The sequence below is a fragment of the Chiloscyllium plagiosum genome, chromosome 14, assembly GCF_004010195.1.
Source record: "Chiloscyllium plagiosum isolate BGI_BamShark_2017 chromosome 14, ASM401019v2, whole genome shotgun sequence".
Classification (NCBI taxonomy): domain Eukaryota; kingdom Metazoa; phylum Chordata; class Chondrichthyes; order Orectolobiformes; family Hemiscylliidae; genus Chiloscyllium; species Chiloscyllium plagiosum.
The window spans coordinates 80,132,277-80,151,576 of record NC_057723.1 but is presented as its reverse complement, the minus strand read 5'-3'; the positions used below and the strand labels follow the sequence as shown (position 1 = coordinate 80,151,576).

The 19,300-nt window shown below is 42.9% G+C and overlaps 1 protein-coding gene across 1 annotated transcript in view; it reads left to right on the top strand.

The window, feature by feature from the left end:
• The window catches only part of cdc23 (CDC23 (cell division cycle 23, yeast, homolog)), a 53,768-nt gene extending 36,108 nt beyond the window's left edge, over nucleotides 1-17,660 (top strand). The window contains exons 10-16 of the mRNA XM_043704075.1: nucleotides 3,118-3,271; nucleotides 5,220-5,339; nucleotides 5,427-5,502; nucleotides 6,159-6,220; nucleotides 8,025-8,103; nucleotides 16,321-16,440; nucleotides 17,342-17,660. Coding sequence (XP_043560010.1) covers nucleotides 3,118-3,271; nucleotides 5,220-5,339; nucleotides 5,427-5,502; nucleotides 6,159-6,220; nucleotides 8,025-8,103; nucleotides 16,321-16,440; nucleotides 17,342-17,509 — 779 coding nt within the window. The 3' untranslated portion in view covers nucleotides 17,510-17,660. The remainder of the gene's footprint in view (nucleotides 1-3,117; nucleotides 3,272-5,219; nucleotides 5,340-5,426; nucleotides 5,503-6,158; nucleotides 6,221-8,024; nucleotides 8,104-16,320; nucleotides 16,441-17,341) is intronic.
• Nucleotides 17,661-19,300: the final 1,640 nt, after the last annotated feature.

Sequence of the window (19,300 nt, the reverse complement as noted above, 5' to 3'; positions counted from 1 at the left end):
GTAATTGCCTTTCCCCCAACTGTAACTCTTGCCCAGTGGTATACACCTTACCCTTTCTATCACTAAAGTAAACATAACAGAATTGTGATCGCTATCACCAAAGTGCTCACCTACTTCCAAGTCTAACACCTGGCCGGGCTCATTAGCCAGTACCAAATCTAATGTGGCTTCGCCCCTTGTTGGCCTGTCTACATACTGTGTCAGGAAGCCCTCCTGCACACACTGGACAAAAACTGACCCATCTATAGTACTCTTACTGTAGTGTTCCCAGTCAATATTTGGAAAGTTGAAGTCCCTCATGACAACTATCCTGTCTCTCTCACTCGTATCGAGAATCATCTTTGCTATCTTTTCCTCTACATCTCTGGAACTATTTGGGGGCCGATAGAAAACTCCAACAGGGTGACCTCTCCTTTCCTGTTTCTAACTTCAGCCCATACTACCTCAGTTGACGAGGCCCCAAACATCCTTTCTGCAACTGTAATACTATCCTTGACCAACAATGCCACACCTCCCCCTCTTTTACCATCTTCTCCGTTCTTACTGAAACATCTAAAGCCTGGAACCTGCAACAACCGTTCCTGTCCCTGCTCTATCCATGTCTCTGAAATGGCCACAACATCGAAGTCCCAGGTTCACCCACCTTATTCCGGATGCTCCTGGCGTTGAAGTTGACGCACTTCAAACCAACGTCTTGCTTGTCGGTGCCATCTTGCTTCCCTGACACTTGATTTCGGACCTCCCTACTCTCAACCTTTTCTATACTCGAACTACAATTTTGGTTCCCATCCCCCTGCTGGATTAGTTTAAACCCACCCCAATAGTCTTAGCGAATTTCCCCTCCAGGATATTGGTACCCCTCTGGTTCAGATGAAGACCATTCTGCTTGTAGAAGTCCCACCTACCCCAGAAAGAGCCCCAATTATCCAAGAATCCAAAACCCTCTCTCCTGTACCAAACCTGTAGCCACGTGTTCAACTCTTCTCTCTCCCTATTCCTTGCCTCACTAGCACGTGGCACGGGCAACAAACCAGAGACAGCTCTAAGCTTCCATCCTAGCTCCCTGATTTCTGCCTTAAATCCCCATCTCTCTCCCTACCAATGTCGTTGGTGCCTATGTGGACCACGACTTGGGGCTGCTCCCCCTCCCCCTTAAGGATCCCAAAAACATGATCAGAGACATCATGAACCCTAGCACCTGGGAGGCAACACACCAACTGTGAGTCTCTCTCTTCCCCACAGAACCTCCTATCTGTCCCCCTAACTATGGAGTTCCCAATGACTATTGCTCTCCTCCCCTTTCCCTTTTCCTTCTGAGCAGCAGGGACAGACTCTGTGCCAGAGCCCTGGGCCCCACTGCTTTCCCCTGATAAGTTGTCCCCCCCAAACAGTATCCAAAACGATATACTTATTGTTGAGGGGAATGGCCACAGGGATTCCTGCACTGCCTGCTAGTTCCCTTTCCGTCCCCTGACTGTAACCCATCTGCCTTTTTCTTGTATCTTAGGAGTGACTACCTCCCTGTAACTCCTCTCAATAACCCCCTCTGCCTCCCGAATGATCCGGAGTTCATCCAGCTCCAGTTCCCTAACGTGGTTTTCGAGGAGCTGGAGTTGGGTGCACTTCCTGCAGATGCAGTCAGCAGGGACACTGGTGGTGACCCTTACCTTCCACATTCTGCAGGCGGAACATTCAACTACCCTCACCGCCATTCCCACGATTCTAAATTCCCAAGGAGACTGTTGAAAAAATAAGGAATAAAAAAGTAAACTCATTACTTTACCAATCTGGCGCACAGGTCCTTTTTTTTTGGTTAGAGGAGGAGGATGGGTGAGGGACAGTACCCAAATAGTGTTTCGGGTAATGCAACCACACAAATATATGACTTCCCAGAAGTCCTTCGCTCCTCCCCCGCACCTCTTGCAAATGGAGGCCCGATTCCCAAGGTAAGTTCCTTTTAATGCGGGAAAACCCACCCTTCCCAGCAGCCCTCGGTTCACCAATCCTCCTCCTCTCACCGCTCTGACGTTTTTGGTTAAAACGTTGGAACAATGGCAGCAGCCTGGATGAGAGGGGCCAGCTCTCAGACACCAGGCTGTCTCGATTTTTGTTTGTCAGTCAGAAGGTGTTTGGCTCCCAGAAGAGTTGCAAACGTCAGTGAATTCAGTTATAACTACAAATTGAGGGGTGATAGATTTAAGACAGATGTCAGAGGCAAGTTCTTTACGCAGAGTGGTAAGGGTGTGGAATGCCCTACCTGCTAATGTAGTCAACTCAGCCACATTAGGGAGATTTAAACAATCCTTGGATAAGCACATGGATGATTTGGGGATAGTGTAGGGGGATGAGCTGAGAATAGTTCACAGGTCGGCGCAACATCGAGGGCCTGTTCTGTGCTGTATTGTTCTATGTTCTATTAACAGTAGCTGCTACTTTCTCTGAAATCTCTCTTGGTATTGTTTCCTCCTGGATTGGAGAACTACATGTAGGAATCTGTGAATGAATTTACCTTTTTTTGTCAAGGGGTGTGTTTATGGGATGTTACTATAATGGAACAGTTAATAGGTACTGTATCTATTATTTGTTTTCCTACCATGTTTTCTAATAGTTACGTTATTCTAAATTCCTCTTTCATTTGTTTGTATCTTAACTACAGTGTTTAAATGAATTGTTTTACTTAATGTGGAGTGGTTTGACCAGTTGCCTCACGTCTGGAACACACATTTCACACCTACTTTTAAAATAGGAAAACATTAGGGTCTGGGCTACCCTCTTAACAGATCTTGAGAGGTCTGGTCCGGTCCATAACAGGACAGCATTTATGAAGTTGCCTATACGTTATCCCCACCTGTTGCTAAGATGTGGCCCCACAGGTGGGGGGTCTGTATGTCACCCCTAAGTGGGCCCTTTCATGTCTGGTTAATATTATGCTGACTTGGAGGGCAAATACTTCTCAGCAGTGGTTGATGAGATGGTGATATTTCGCCTTCCCTGGCTAAGGGTTCTCAAATACTTAATTACCTGGCTAAATGCAGATTAGTATTTGCTGCTTGGACCTTTAAGTTTTGAGCTGTTGTACAGAAATGTAAACCTAATGTCACTTCTCTTCTCACCAAGGCAATTACTACAGTTTAAGGTCTCAACATGAGAAAGCAGCCCTGTACTTTCAAAGAGCACTGAAGTTAAATCCTCGTTACCTTGGTGCTTGGACGCTGATGGGTCATGAGTATATGGAGATGAAGAACATATCAGCAGCTATTCAGGCTTACAGGTATGCAACGCAGTTGTTCACTTACACATGCTGTTTCAACTGATAACATCCAGGCAGGATTTCACTGCCCTGAATCCCCATTTCATTCATTTACAATAGAAAACTCAACTGATGCTTCACTCCTCATGCCGGAGGACAGACTTGGTCATGAAGCAGAACCAAACTAACTGAGGTCAAATACCTGCTGCTGCTTGACAGTTGCAGATGTGTCACTGACAGCATCTATTTAGCTTTCGCCTTCCCCGTGGCCCCAGAGAATAGTTTCAATCATTCAAGCCAGTGTATCCGAGCTGTTTCCCTAAGAGCTTCTCCCTGCAAATATTTCTCTGCAGATAATTATTCAGCTCCCTTTTGAAAGCCAAGATTGAATCTGTCTCTACCACATGCTGGGGCAATGCATTCAGAACTTAACCCCGCACTATGGGACTAGATTAATTTGGGGCATCCAGTCGGTGTAGATGAGTTGGACCAAAGGGCCTGTTTCCATGCTGTGTGACTCTGTGACTATATTTGGCTTTTCTAATGTTCACCTGCCTCGGAGTCCTCTTGTTCTCGGCCCTCCTACATGGCAGCAGGTTCTCCCTATTTACTCTGTCCAGACCCTTCATGGTGTTTGAACATCTCTGTCAAGCCTCCTCCAATCCCTTTCCTTGGAAACTGTCTCCGTTGTCTTCAGTCTATCGTCGGACACGACTAGACCATTTACCTTGCTGAGTCTGCTCACTATTGTGGTTGATTGAGTACTTCAATTCCCTTTACTCCTCTCACAATCGGCAATCTGAAACTCTACATAAACATACTCAAAGATTGAGCTTTCTAGTCCCCTCTGACCTACAGAATTCTAAAGCATAACAATCTTCCAAGTAAAGGAAATTCTCCACATCTTGATCCTAAATGACACCCCCTTCATTTTGTACTGTGTCCATTTATTCTAGAACTTGCCCCCTTCAAACCAGAGGAAATACCTGACCTGCATCAACCCTGTCTACTCCTTTCATTGTTTTGTAGATTTCAGTAATATCACTTCTTCAAAACTGAAGAGAATATAGGCCCAGTTTGCCCCAATCCCTTTTCATAAGTTAGTCTCACGATTCCAGCCTCAGGGCGACTGTCTGTATGGACTTTGCACGTTCTCCCTGTGTCTGCTTGGGCTTCCTCTGGGTGCTCCAGTTTCCTCCCACAGTCCAAAGATGTGCAGGTTAGCGTGGATTGGCCATGCTAAATTGCCCCGTAGTGTCCAGAGATTTGTGGGCTAGATGGGTTAGCCATAGGAAATGCAGGATGAGAGGGATAGGGTGAGGAGTCTGAGGGGGATGCTCTTCAGAGGGTTGGTGTGGATTCAATGGGCTGTGTGGCCTGCTTCCACACTTTAGAGATTCTATGATTCTACAATCAAGCCTGCTGAATATATGTTGCACTTGCTGTGTGGCAGTAATATCCTTCCAAAGCAAGGAGCCCAGGACTGCACACACTACTCCATGTGCGGTCTAACTAAGCTTCATTACTCCCATAAGTAAATCCTTGTGTAATAAAGGCTAACATTCCATTAGCCTTCCTAATAGCGTCTGCATATTAACCTTCAATGACTTACTGACAAGGGCACTTCAGATCCCTTGTACATTTTATACTTTCCAAACTCCTGCCATTTAAGAAATGACTTTACACCCTTCCTAAAATGTATTGCCTTGAGTTGGACAGTTACTCTACAGGAGGCTGAATCTGCATTTTGTGATGGTTCAATGGGAAACATTAAATTTATGTAACTAGTCTGAATGTAACCCTTTCAGCCCTGGTATAATTATGGAGAATGTGTAGCTGCTCTGAGTCTAATATATCCATCCTGAGGCTAAAGATGGAGTCTGAGCAGGATTCTGAGAAAAGTGCCTTTGGTTAGCTCTGTAGCCCATGAGAGAGCAGCCTTTACCAGTTACTCCTTGTGTTCCTGCAGGCATGCTATTGAGGTGAATAAACGAGATTACAGAGCTTGGTACGGACTGGGACAGACGTATGAGATCCTCAAGATGCCGTTTTATTGTTTGTATTATTACAGACGAGCCCATCAGCTCAGGTAAGTCACTGCAGGGATTAAAGCTACAGTACCACATGCTGCCTGGAATTTGGGAAGATTTGGAAACAGTGTGTCTCTTCCCCACAGACCGAATGACTCTCGAATGCTCATCGCTTTGGGTGAATGTTATGAAAAGCTGAATCAGCTGCCTGAAGCCAAGAAGGTACTTTCCTGCCTTGTTTTTATTCAGAAATTAAACTGATTTTGAGAGTGGCCCTGTAAACGATGATAACTTCATACAGCTTCAGCAGAGAATTGCGAAAAACAGTGGTTTCAAATCAGTTAAATAATCCAAAGGATTTCACAATAAAAGCAGGGGGCATAAGCCCAAGAGCTTGCATTGCCATTTCCATCCCTGCTAAAAGTCTGTCTGGTAAAAATGGTTATGTTTATTTCTTTTTCTTAAAATCACTCATTAGAATTGTCTGTATTATCCCTGTTGTTTGCATGCTATTTGTCAGCATTATATTGTCTGTTATTCCCAATTGAAGAGATTTTCGAGTTGGTTAGACACTTCAGATTCTTCTGGATTAGTGGTGCTGGAAGAGCACAGCAGTTCAGGCAGCATCCTTGGATGCTCTTCCAGCACCACTAATCCAGAATCTGGTTTCCAGCATCTGCAGTCATTGTTTTTACTTCAGATTCTTCTGTCTATACTCAGTTCAGATCAGTGGATTAACTTGTAACAATCCTTGCTTGTGGGAGCCACACTTACACAACCTGTTTGAGAAGACTGCTTCCCATGTTGTGCTGTCCAACCGGTTTGCCACGAGACCCTGAAACAAGTGACTTGTCTTCCTTTCTGTCTCTCATTGGCAGTGTTACTGGAGGGCGTTTTCTGTTGGTGATGTCGAGAAAATGGCGTTGGTCAAACTAGCAAAGTAAGTGTTTCCCCGCGGAGAGCTCTCAAACGATTGTGAAGGTTGGTTTCGTCATATCCTGGAAAGTGGGTGAATGTTCCAACCAGACTATTTTACAAATTCATATTATGGAAAAGTTGGTGTTTGTTATCTTATCAAAAGAAATGTAATGAGGAAAATTGCTAAAGATTATTAGTGTCTTGGAAAGGTTAGTGATGGTTCATTTGAATAATCTCAATCATAACAGTTTATAGCTTTAGATGTTTCGAATGTTAGAGCTTAAGGTTATGGTGACTGATGCCAAAAGATTTGAAAGGTTCAGTAGGTAGCAACTGGTAACAATAGCCTCCGGATTTAAGAATAATGGCACAAATGAGATTAACTGTTTGGTAAGGTAGATGTGGCGAACCGCAAAAAGTATATCAGCAAAGAGTCCAGACTCAAAATGTTAGCATGCTGTCTCTCTCCATGAATGCTGCCTGACCTGCTGTGATCTCCCCAGCATTTTCTTGCTTTCAGAACTTGTTCCAGCATCTGCAGTAACCTGCTCCTACAACCAAGAGTCATCCTGGCAGTGAAGGAGAAAATAGGAAGTTGTAAAAACGGGAAGAAATGAAGTTGATTTGTATTTGAAATCAAAGTCTCTCTGCCCTATTTATAGACTTACAGCACAGAAGCAGACCATTCAGCCCATGTCGAACGGATCATCAAAAATCTGACTCTACTAATTCCATCGTCCAACCGTTGGCTCATAGCCCTGAAGGCTCTGGCAATGGAAATAAATTGCTAAATACTATTTAAATGTTACAAGAGTTTCAGACAGTGAGTTCCAGACTCCAACTGTTAGCGAGTTTTGAGAAGATTTGTAGCTCAGGTTGAGGTTCTGGATGCTCGCTGAGCTGGAAGGTTTGTTTTCAGACGTTTCGTCACCATACTAGGTAACATCATCAGTGAGCCTCCAGATGAAGCACTGGTGGTATAAATAGAAAGCAGACCGTGCCAGCAGTGCTTCATCTGGAGGCTCACTGTTGTTACCTAATATGGTGACGAAACATCTGAAAACGAACCTCCCAGCTCAGTGAGCAAACCTACATCCACTCCCATGGTCTCCTCAACTTTCCTCTTAACCAGGAGACGTAGAGGTAGAAGATTACTGACCCCTCTACTAATTACTAATGCAAGATTCCAGTTAACTGACTTGTCCTTAACTGCCTGTTCCATTGTGAAGCAGTTGCTGAGAGATGGACCAAAGTGATTTGGTTGAGAACACACATCTAAGATTGGAAATGACAAGTGGGAAGGCAAGCCGCTGTGCCCCTGCTGTGTACTAATACACTGCTTCCTGTAGCAGTCTGAACAGAGGATCAAACAGTGGGACACATTAAGCTGCACTTTTGTTTTATTAAGTCTGAGATCTCAGTTATATCTTACTGTGTTAAAACTTCTTTACAAAGGATATTCTAATCTGTTTGTAGCCAAACAAAAATGACATAAATAAAAACTGAAAGCGAGTGCTATAAATCGGAAGCAAAAACAGAAGTTGCTGGAAAAGCTCAGCAGGTCTGGCAGTGTCTTCCTCAGGTTCTGAGGAAGGGTCACTGGACCTGAAACGTTAACTTTGATTTCTCTTCACAGACTCTGCCAGATCTGCTGAGCTTTTTCAGCAACTTCTGTTTTGTTTCAAAAACTACATAAGGTTGTGGAATTGGCAGAGGAAGTATAAGCAGACATCTAATGTAGTCTGTAATGCTGCCAACATTGCCAGTCTCTCAGTGTTGGTTGGGCCGTATTGACTTAATGTCTATTTCCTTCCATAATGTTACAGGATTCACGAGCAGCTAGGTGAATCAGATCAAGCAGCACAGTGCTACATCAAATATGTCCAAGACATCTGTGATTGTGGGGTAAGTCTCCAAGGGTCATGTGACACTGGCAGACCCGAACCAGTGTAGATAACATTGTGGATCCAAGGTAGCAGAAACACAAGTATTTGTTCTGCTGCTGTTTCATTTGCAAAAGGAAGACTTCCGATCTGACCCCTCTAGTGTGTTTTTTTTTAATCCATGTTCTGTATCCTTTTGTTCTGTTAGCACATTGTGACCATCTGTCTTTGCAGCTTGTTAAAAGCTCAAGATTTGAACCAGGTAGTGAATTTCAGACAGGATTAGTGGATTGAGCCTGTTCTTCCATTGGACTAAGTCATGGTTGGTCTGCCACATAACTTCATAGATACATTGTGCCTTGCATTCCTGAATATTTTTGGTAAATGCATCAACCACAGATTTAAAATTGAACTATTGATCTAGATTAGTTATTGTTTGCAGAATATTTCCAAAATTCCATTACCTTTTATGCTTAAAAGTGTTCCCGAACTTCACTCGTGAAAGGGCTGGTTCTAATTTTTGGATCGTGTCCCACAGTTACAGGCTCCTCCACCGGCAACAAATAGTTTCTCTCTATAACTGTCTGTTTCCCTTACTTTATTGGAAACTCTGGACATTTCACCCTGAGGGAGGGAATTCCAGGATTTTGAGCCAATGACATTAAAGGAATGGCAATATTTTCTAAGTCAGGATAGGGAGTGGCTTCAGTTATAGTGGAAATTCGAAAACCCGAATTAAAGGAGGAGGTAAGGGTGCAGAACTCAGGAGAGGTTATTAAAGTCTGCAGCACACACAGGACAGAGTGTACTTTAAAGGTTAGCAATCAAACTCCAAGCACACTGGACAAACAAATGACATTGAGAAGAGGGACGGTTACTACAGGACTGAAGGTGTTATATTGGAATGCACGCTGTATGAGGAATAAGGTAAATGAGCCTGTGGTGCAGATTGAAATTGGCAGGTATGATGTTGTGGGCATCGCGGAGACACGGCTGCAAGGGGATCAGGATTGGGAGCTGAATATTCAAGGATATACTTCCTACTGAAAAGGTGGGCAGAGGGGGGTGAGGTTGCCTTCTTAGTAAGAAATGAAGTAGGGTCAGATGGTGTAGAATCTGTGTGGGGTAAAATTGAGGAACCACAAAGGTCAAAAAACCAAACAGTAGTCAGGAGCTGGGGTGCAAGATGCACCAGGAGATAGAAAAGACAATGTTACAGTGATCATGGGGGATTTCAATATTCAGGTGGACTAGGAAAATCAGGTTGGTAGTAGATTGTAAGAAGAGGAATTTGTGTAATGTCGACGAGATGGTTTTTTGGAGCAGCTTGTGGAACCCATGAGTGGATGTTGGGAAGATGCCTCCATTGGTAGGAGAGACTAGGATCCTGGGGCACAGCCTTAGAGTAAAGAGAGAACCTTTTTGAATGGAACTAAGGAGAAACTTCAGCCAGTGAGTGGTGGATCTATAGAATTCATTGCCACTGAAGGATTTGGAGGCCAGATCATTGAGTATATTTCAGACGGAGATAGATAGGTTCCTGAGAATCAAGGGTTATGTGGAGAAAGCGGGAGAATGGAGATGAGAAACCTATCAGCCATGATTGAATGGCGGGGCAGACTCAGTGGGCTGAATGGCTGAATTTCTGCTCCTATATCTTATGCCCTTGTATTCTAGCCCTTTTGAAATGAATGCTAACATTGCATTCGTTTTCCTAACTACCAAGTGGACCTGCATTTTAACCTTAGGAGTCCTAGTTCTGCATTCTCTTAAGTCCCTTTGTGCTTCAGATTCCCAGAGCTTTTTGTATTCGTCCAACCAAAGTGTAAGCAAAACTAGGGCGCGTGGTATTGGGGGCAAAATACTGACTTGGATGAAAATTGGTTGGCTGACAGGAAACTAAGAGTAGTGATAAACGGCTCCCTTTCAGAATGGCAGGCGGTGACCAGCAGGGTACCGCAGGGATCAGTGCTGGGACTGCAGGTTTTTACAATATACATTAATGATATAGATTATGGTATTAAAAGTAATATTAGAAAATTTGCTGATGATACAAAGCTGGATGGCAGGGTGAAATGTGAGGAGGATGTTAGGAGATTACAGGGTGACCTGGACAGGCTAGGTGAGTGGACAGATGCATGGCAGATGCAGTTTAATGTGAATAAATGTATGGTTATCCACTTTGGTGGCAAGAACAGGAAGGCAGATTACTACCTAAATGGAGTCAACATAGGTAAAGGGACAGTACAGAGAGATCTGGGTGTTCTTGTAAATCAGTCAATGAAGGCCAGAATGGCGGGACTATCTTGCGTTGAAAGATTGGAGCAACTGGGCTCATATAGGCTTGGGTTTAGAAGGCTGGGAGGGGATCTGATTGAGACTTATAAGATTATTAAAGGATTGAACACTCTGGAGACAGGAAACATGTTTCCACTGATGGGTGAGTCCTGAACCAAAGGACACAGTTTAAAAATAAGGGGTAGGCCACTTAGAATAGAGTTGAGGAGAAACTTCTTCACCCAGAGAGTGGTGAGTGTATGGAATGCTCTGCCCCAGAAGGCAATGGAGGCCAAGTCTCTGGATACTTTCAAGAAAGAGTTGGATAGAGCTCTTAAGGATAGTGGAATCAAGGGTTATGGAGATAAGGGAGGAACAGGATACTGATTGAGGATGATCAGCCATGAGTATAATGAATGGTGGTGCTGGCTCGAAGGGCAGAATGGCCTACTCCTGCACCTATTGTCTATAATCTCACACTTTGCCACACTATATTTCATCTGCCATTTCTTTTGCCCACTCTCCAAGCCTGTCCAAGTCCTTCTGCAGATGATACAATACCCTCCGTTCCTTGTGCATGTTAAAGTATTGAATTGAATGGAGTTGAATTGATTGTCACGTGTGCTGGTGCACAGTGAAAAGCTTTGTCTTGTGAACAATACAGGCAGATCACAGAGTTAAGTAGCATAGATTGTAAATAATAGGTAAACAGCAGCAAAAACAAAAACACAGGTACAGGCGAATGTTAAGAGTTTGAAAGTCTATTCAGTATTCTTACAGTAGGGTAGAAACTGTTACACACCAGCCGGTTTTGTAACAGTTTCTACCCTACTGTTGTTAGAATACTGAATGGACTCTCAAACCCTTAACATTCGCCTGTACCTGTGAATGTACAATGTGAATAGCTGAGGTCCCAACACTAACCCCTACAGAACTGCATTAATCACCAGCTGCCATCCTGAAAAAGACCCTTTTATTCCCACTCTGCCTTCTGCCAGTCTGCCAATCCTCTATCCATGTCAGCACCTTACCCTTAACACCAAGGGTAATATAATATTATCTTTTATTATTTAGCAGCTTCCCGTATGACACCTTGTCAAAGATTTTCTGGAAATCCAAATAGATCACATCCACGGACTCTTCTTTGTCGAACTTATTACGTTCTCAAAGAATTCGAACAGATTTGTCAGGCATGACAAAGCTGTGCTGACTCAACCCTATATTATCATGCACTTCCGAGTCATAGAGATGTACAGCATGGAAACAGACCCTTTGGTCCAAACCGTCCATGCTGACCAGATGTCCCAACCCCGACGCTCCAGGGAAAACAGCCCCAGCCTGTACAGCCTCTCCCTAAAGCTCAAATCCTCCAACCCTGGCAACATCCTTGTAAATCTTTTCTGAACCCTTTCAAGTTTCACAATATCTTTCCAATAGGAACACCAGAATTACATGCAATATTCCAACAGTGGCAACATGACCTCCCAACTCCTGTACTCAATACTCTGTCCAATAAAAGAAAGCATACCAAATGTCCCCTTCACTATCCTATCTACCTGCGACTCCACTTTCAAGGAGCTATGAACCTGCACTCCAAGGTCTCTTTGTTCAGCAATACTCCCTAGGACCTTACCATTAACTGTAGAAGTCCTGCTAAGATTTGCTTTCCCAAAATGCAGCAACTCGCATTTATCTGAATTAAAGCCCATCTGCCACTTCTCAGCCCATTGGCCCATGTGGTTCAGATCCTGTTGTAATCTGAGGTAACCCTCTTCACTGTCCACTACACCTCCAATTTTGGTGTCATCTGCAAACTTACTAACTGTACCTCTTATGCTCGCATCCAAATCATTTATGTAAATGATAAAAAGTAGAGGACCCAGCACCAATCCTTGTGGTGCTCCACTTATCACAGGCCTCCAGTCTGAAAAACAACCTTCCACCACCATCACACTCTGTCTTCTACCTTTGAGCCAGTTCTGTATCCAAGTGGCTAGTTCTCCCTGTATTCCGCAAGATCTAACCTTGCTAAACATGGGAAACCTTGTCGAACACCTTACTGAAGTCCATATAGATCACATCTACCACTCTGCCCTCATCAATCTTCTTTGTTGCTACTTCAAAAAACTCAATCAAGTTTGTGAGACATGATTTCCCACGCACAAAGCCATGTTGACTATCCCGAATCAGTCCTTGCCCTTCCAAATACATGTATATCCCGTCCCTCAGGATTCCCTCCAACACCTTGCCCACCACTGACGTCAGACTCACTGGTCTATAGTTCCCTGGCTTGTCCTTACCACCCTTCTTAAACAGTGGCACCACGTTTGCCAACCTCCATTCTTCCGGCACCTCACCTGTGACTATCGATGATACAAATATCTCAGCAAGAGGCTCAGCAATCACTTCTCTAGCTTCCCACAGAGTTTTAGGGTACACCTGATCAGGTCCTGGGGATTTATTCAGCTTTATGCGATCCAAGACATCCAGCACTTCCTCCTCTGTAATATGGACATTTTTGCAAGGTGTCACCATCTATTTCCTTACATTCTATATCTTCCATATCCTTTTTCACATTAAATACTGATGCAAAATACTCGTTTAGTATCTCCTCCATTTTCTGTGGCTCCACACAAAAGGCCGCCTTGCTGATCTTTGAGGGGCCCTATTCTCACCCTAGTTACCCTTTTGTCCTTAATATATTTGTAAAAACCCTTTGGATTCTCCTTAATTCTATTTGCCAAAGCTATCTCATGTCTTACTGTCCCACAGGTATAAACACTGCCACTGCATCACAAGAGCCCTAGTAATGTACTACTCTAAAGGGTGTGCAAAAGCAGAGACACCTGTGTGTGTAAATGATCCATAATCTCATCCTTAATAATGAACAAATTTTTTCGATGACTGAGGTCAGGTTTAACCGGTCTTTAATATCCCATCTTCTTTCTCCCTCCCTCCTTGTACAAGGGTGTTACGTTAGCTATATACAATAGTCCAGCAGAAATCTAACCAGTCCTATATAGGTTCAGCATAGGTTTCCTGTTCTTTTACTCTCTGTCCTATTAATGTAGCCTAGAAGAGTTTTTTGTGAACAATTCTCACTATCTGTCCTGCCCTGTCATCTTTGATGATGTCCACACACTTATACACACAATAGTACATTGTGATACAGTGGTAGTGTTTATACCTGTGGGACAGGAAGCCGGGTATAGTAGTTTCTTACCATCTCTGAGCAGATTGATATTTGGAAACAGAAATGAGGGTTCTTGTGGTGCGGTGGTAATGACCCTAAACTCTGGTTAGAGAGATATGTCAGAACGTCATTGAATAGGTTTAAGGTTAATTAAAAGGAAGGTCCAGAATCATAGCCTTTATTTTATACTCTGTCTATACTCTTCGCACACCTCTGTGCGTATGGAAGTAATGTTTGCAAATCACCAATCCTCAGGCACCATGCTCAAACCTAGAGAAGATTGAAAAATGATTGTTTGTGACTCTGCAATTTCTGCCATCACATACTTTAAAATTGTTGGATGCATTGTATCCAGCCCTGGTGTGTTATCAATTTTAAGTACTGACATCTTATTCAATTCCTCCTCTGTCACAACGACCTGGGAAGGATCTGCCTCTCTGGTCAAGACAGCTGCAAACACCTCAGCCACGCCCCTTACTTCCAAGTTTAAATCCTTTTTTTTGGTTCTAATCTTTGGGTTTGTGAATGCTTTGGATTTTCCCTTTGTGTCAATTCTCAGTCTTTGCATAATCCCTCTTCTTTACTGTTTCACCTTCCTTCTGAATTTGTCTTGCATCTCAATTATGTTTTTTAAACTTAAATTCAGAGCTCTCTGGTTAACAAAGGAGATTGCTTGTCCCACCATTTTCTGACAAGGGGAGGTGATGGTCTAGTGGCTTTATCACTAAGTGGTAGAATTTGAATTCAATAAAAATTTGAAATTAAAAGTTTTGGGGCAGCGCGGTGGCTAAGTGGTTAGCGTTGCTGCCTTTCAGCGTCAGGGTTCGATTCTAATCGCGGGTGACTGTGCAAGCTCCACACAATCGCCCCGTGCCTGTATGTATTTCCTCTCACGATCCAAAGATGTACAGGTTAGGTGAATTGGCTGTGCTAAATTGCTTATAGTGTTCAGGGTTCTTTAGTCAGGGGAAATGTAAAGTAATAGGGATGGGGAACACGTCAGTGTGGGCTTGTTGGGCCAATTGGCCTGTTTCCCCAGTATAGGGATTATGTGAATACATCACGACTGTGCCTGAACCATCTCTTTGAAGAGAAAGTCTGTCCAGTTCCTGCCTCTGCCAGTTGATTAGTCTTAATGTGGATAGACTAGTATCATTCTAGTATCACTTCCTGATGAAGGGCTTTTGCCCGAAATGTCGATTTTCCTGCTCCTCGGATGCTGTCTGATCTGCTGTGCTTTCCCAGCACCACTCTAATCTAGACTAGTATCATTCTAAACCTTGTGATATAATGGTCACTGTCCCCCAAATGTTGCTTGGGCCACCTCGTTTCCAAGATCCTACATCCAACAATGTATACTTTCTTGCTGGACCTGTAGAAAATTCTCCTGAATACAATCTAGAAATGTCTGCACCTTAGGCTACCACTATTCCAGTCTATATATTGATAATTAGTCTCCCATTATAATAGGTGTTTACAGCTCTGATGTGTTGTACGTATTTGTCCCGCTACAACCTAGTAGGTGGCACAGTGGTTAACACTGTTGCCTCACAGCGCCAGAGACCCAGGTTCAATTCCCACCTCAGGCAACTGTCTGTATAGAGTTTGCACATTCTCCCTGTGTCTGCATGGGTTTCCTCCCACAGTCCAAAGATGTGCAGGTTAGGTGAATTGGCTATGCTAAATTGCCTGTAGTGTTAGGTGAAGGGGTAAATGTAGGAGACTGGGTCTGGGTGGGTTGCTGTTCGGAGGGTCGGTGTGGACTTGTTGGGCTGAAGGGCCTGTTTCCACACTGTAGGGAATCTAATCTAATCCTCCCCACAAGTTGGTGGGGGGGTCAATAGATGTAATTGTAGTCACCTTTTCCTTTAGCCAAAGATGCCTATTATTCTCCTTTTTATCTTTGTCTTTTCTGAGCATCTTGTAGCCATGGATATTTAACAGCTGAAAATGTGTTGCTGGAAAAGCGCAGCAGGTCAGGCAGCATCCGGGGAACAGGAGAATCGACGTTTGGGGCATAAGCCCTTCTTCAGGCCCTTTTCCAGCAACAAATGTGTTCCAGCAACATATTTTCAGCTCTGATCTCCAGCATCTGCAGACCTCACTTTCTCCTCATGGACATTTAACACTCAAACCTGCCATTTCTTGAGCTCAGTTTCCCACATATTTAGTGCCTGTCACTCCCCACAATAGTCATTGTCCATCTCTTCTGTGGTTGCTGTAGTCTAGTTTTGGCACACGTTGCAAGTTGATCTTATTGAATGATGGAACATTCTGCATAAACCCTATTCTGAAGCTGAATCTTTGTGGTAGTGATTAAACTACACAGCCATCTCTCTCTCTCCCTTCTTTGTGCTGGCATGCTCTTCAATGACTTAGCTCAATGTATCTACCATACTTCATAGAGAACAAAACGTCCTGAATAAATAAATTCTTACAACCTTATCACAGAAAACGGTGAATGTTGGAGGATGGTGTGATGCAGTCTTAACACTTGCTCACACAGATACAATCGCCAACAAATACAACCTGGACTTTCGAAGCATGAATGTGTTTGGGGGGTTACTTTAAAAAATAAATGGGGAGAGCAAAATGATAAGTTTGTACAGTGCTTGCTATGTCTACCAGGTTTAAGAAAATTCACTTTGCAAGCTGTGGTGTAAATATAGTTTGCATTGTATCTCAAGAACTACAACGTGTGTTCGGAGAAACGTATGTGTAAGGCTTTAAGTTTCTCCCTCACCTAATTATCCTTGTTCACATTTTTAGGAGATTCTGGAGCATCATGAAATGAGCACTGCGTTTAGAGCTCTGGCTCAGTATTATTTCAAGTGTAAACGATGGGATGAGGCATCAGTTTGTGCACAGAAATGCTGTGATTACAATGATGTAAGTCTTAACCACCAATCTTTATCAAATTCTTTGAATTGACCATATGCTGTAGTTGGAACTCAAGTATTTTGCTAATGTTCAATAACATGTGGGCAGCACGGTGGCTAGCACTGCTGCCTCACAGCGCCAGAGACCCGGGTTCAATTTCCAACTCAGGCGACTGACTGTGCAAACTCTACACATTCTCCCCGTGTCTGCGTGGGTTTCCTCCGGGTGCTCCGGTTTTCTCCCAAAGATGTGCAGGTCAGGTGAATTGGCCATGCTAAATTGCCCGTAGTGTTAGGTAAAAAGGGGTACATGTAGGGGTATGGGTGGGTTGCGCTTCGGCGGGTCAGTGTGGACTTGTTGGGCCGAAGGGCCTGTTTCCACACTAAGTAATCTAATCTAAACTAAACATATTTCCCCAGAAAAACCCCTTTTGATTACTTTTAGAGACATTACTACCATTAGTAATCCCCACCAGCTTCAAGATTTGAATTGTTGAATGGTAAACAAAAACCCTCACTAGAATAGGGAAAACCTCAAATCCAAATCCCATCTGCTAATCTGCACTAGATCGAACCATAGGTGAAAGGCCAATTCATCCACTACCATCCCAAAAGCAGAATGGGAGACAGTGAGACAACTGGTGCACTACTTGAAATGTATGCTCTTGGTAATCTGGCCTCTTTGATGTTTTGGTAGTAAACTATATGAACTGTATAAGCCAAATAACATGCTGAGAAGTGCAGTACTCTGTGCCTCTGACACCATTTGAAAAAAGAGCAAAAGGAATTATTTTGCTGTGTTACTTGTTCATTTCAGTTTCTTGTTGCATTCAAATCGCAAATTTTTGAACAATTGAGAACAAAGTTAAAATGTTTTTGCTGTGATTTAATCTTAATGTAATTTGTTCCAGACTAGAGAAGAAGGAAAAGCTCTCCTGAGACAAATTTCACAGCTTCGCAGTCAAGGTGATGTGACAGCAACACCCATTGGTGCTGACATATCACGGACATTTGTCCCTGGAGTCAATACCCCCTCTGCAAAACTGCCACCACTCAATTTATCTTCTATCACACCATGAACGTGTCAGTGCTGCTATCAGAAACCAATACATCTCCCACTATTGGCTTTGGTATAGCCTCAATAACTGAGGGCATTGCTACTATTTGGAACTTGAACGATCTCTTTCAAGTTTACTGCATATCTGTAAATATTAAATGTTTATACACACATTCCTGGCTTGGTAGAATATTCTTTAAAATGTTATTTATCTAAATAGAAAATATTTTCCCCCCCAGTCCCCAACTTCCATTAATACTCAAATCCTTAAGCAAATGACCAGAGCTAGGTACATCCAGACAGTTGTGAAGAACTGGACTCCCTCATCTTTCAGTTTCACTTGATCAGTCAACATCAGCATTTCAATATTCCTCTGAATTTAATTAAAACTTCAGCTAAATCAGTTTATAGCCATTCAAATCAGTATCTAGCAGAAAAGCAATTAGGAGCAAGAGTATGCCATTTGGTCCCTCACCTCTGATCTCAACTGTACTCAGCTTTTGGACCCTTAAAATAACTCACTAGAAATCTCTCTCAATCTCCATTTCCCATTTAAGAGACCCCTTTATTGTTAAAAAGGGTGTCCCACTAGTTCTGGTTTCTGCAAGTGGAAACATTCTTTCATATCCAAGATCTCAGGATCTTGTTTCAGTAAACTCCAAAGGAGAAAGGTCAAACTTTTGTTCACAGCCCCTCATTCCAGCAATCAGAAAATGACTGCATTACAAGTAGTATAGTGAACAATGGCCCTTTTTCCTGTAAGATGACCAAGACTATACAATTTTCTAACAGCAATCCCTCTTTGTCTACACAGACCTCTAGGGTTGGTGTACAGCCATGGACTCCATGATTAGAAGTCAGTGTTGTTGACTATGCACAGGCAGAGGAATGTTGCTGTCCTGTTGTGGTTTCACCAATACTTTTTACAGCTGCAGGAAAACTTTCCTGCTCCCTGTCCAGTCACAAGGGATTGAGACTAGTGTACCTAGGCACTCCAAATCCACCTCTACAGCAACATTCTGCAATTTCTCCCCACTTAAATACGACATAAATCAGCAGTAACTCTCATATCAAATGATATAGCTGACCTGTGGACTCCACTGCTTGTAGCAACACTGTAGCAGGATATGCCATTATGTATTTAAGAAATTCATTTTAATTTCACATGCATATGGCAAGTTACAAAACAGTTAAGAGTAGACACCAACTTAAAAGGATTTGAAGTTACAACAATACCATGGACTGTCTTAAGTACAAGAGGTATCTTTGGCATTGACAAGCACATACAATCTCTTAGAAGATGCTAATTAAGAATGCTGTGCAATAGGTCCTGTTATGCTATAACAAGAATGAAGTATTAACAGTTTCCTTAAAATTGTTGCTTTTCTTGGTACATTAAGTTCAATGACTTGTAGCCCAAGGGCTACATACTTAGTATGAATTAGTTTGGAGGGGCTGCTTAAAAAGAAACCCAACCTATTATTAGGAGTATTGTATCAAGTTCTGATAGTTAAAGCTCATTTGATCTTCATTAGAAATTAGTGTTCAACAATCCCATTGACTGAACTTTCAAAGTTAGCACTGTAACATTTCTTTAAAAACTGCAGGTACATTGTGAACACTAGTGTTGAACCATTAAAATCATATGAATTACTCACATTCTGAAATACATTCAATAACATCAAGAGACTAACAGAACTATTTAAGCTTCCAGGTAAAGAAAGTGCACACAATTTACACTTTGGTGCTAAACTACTTTCACCTCAAATGAATATATCTTTGGAATATACAGGAAGATAAATATATGGCTTAC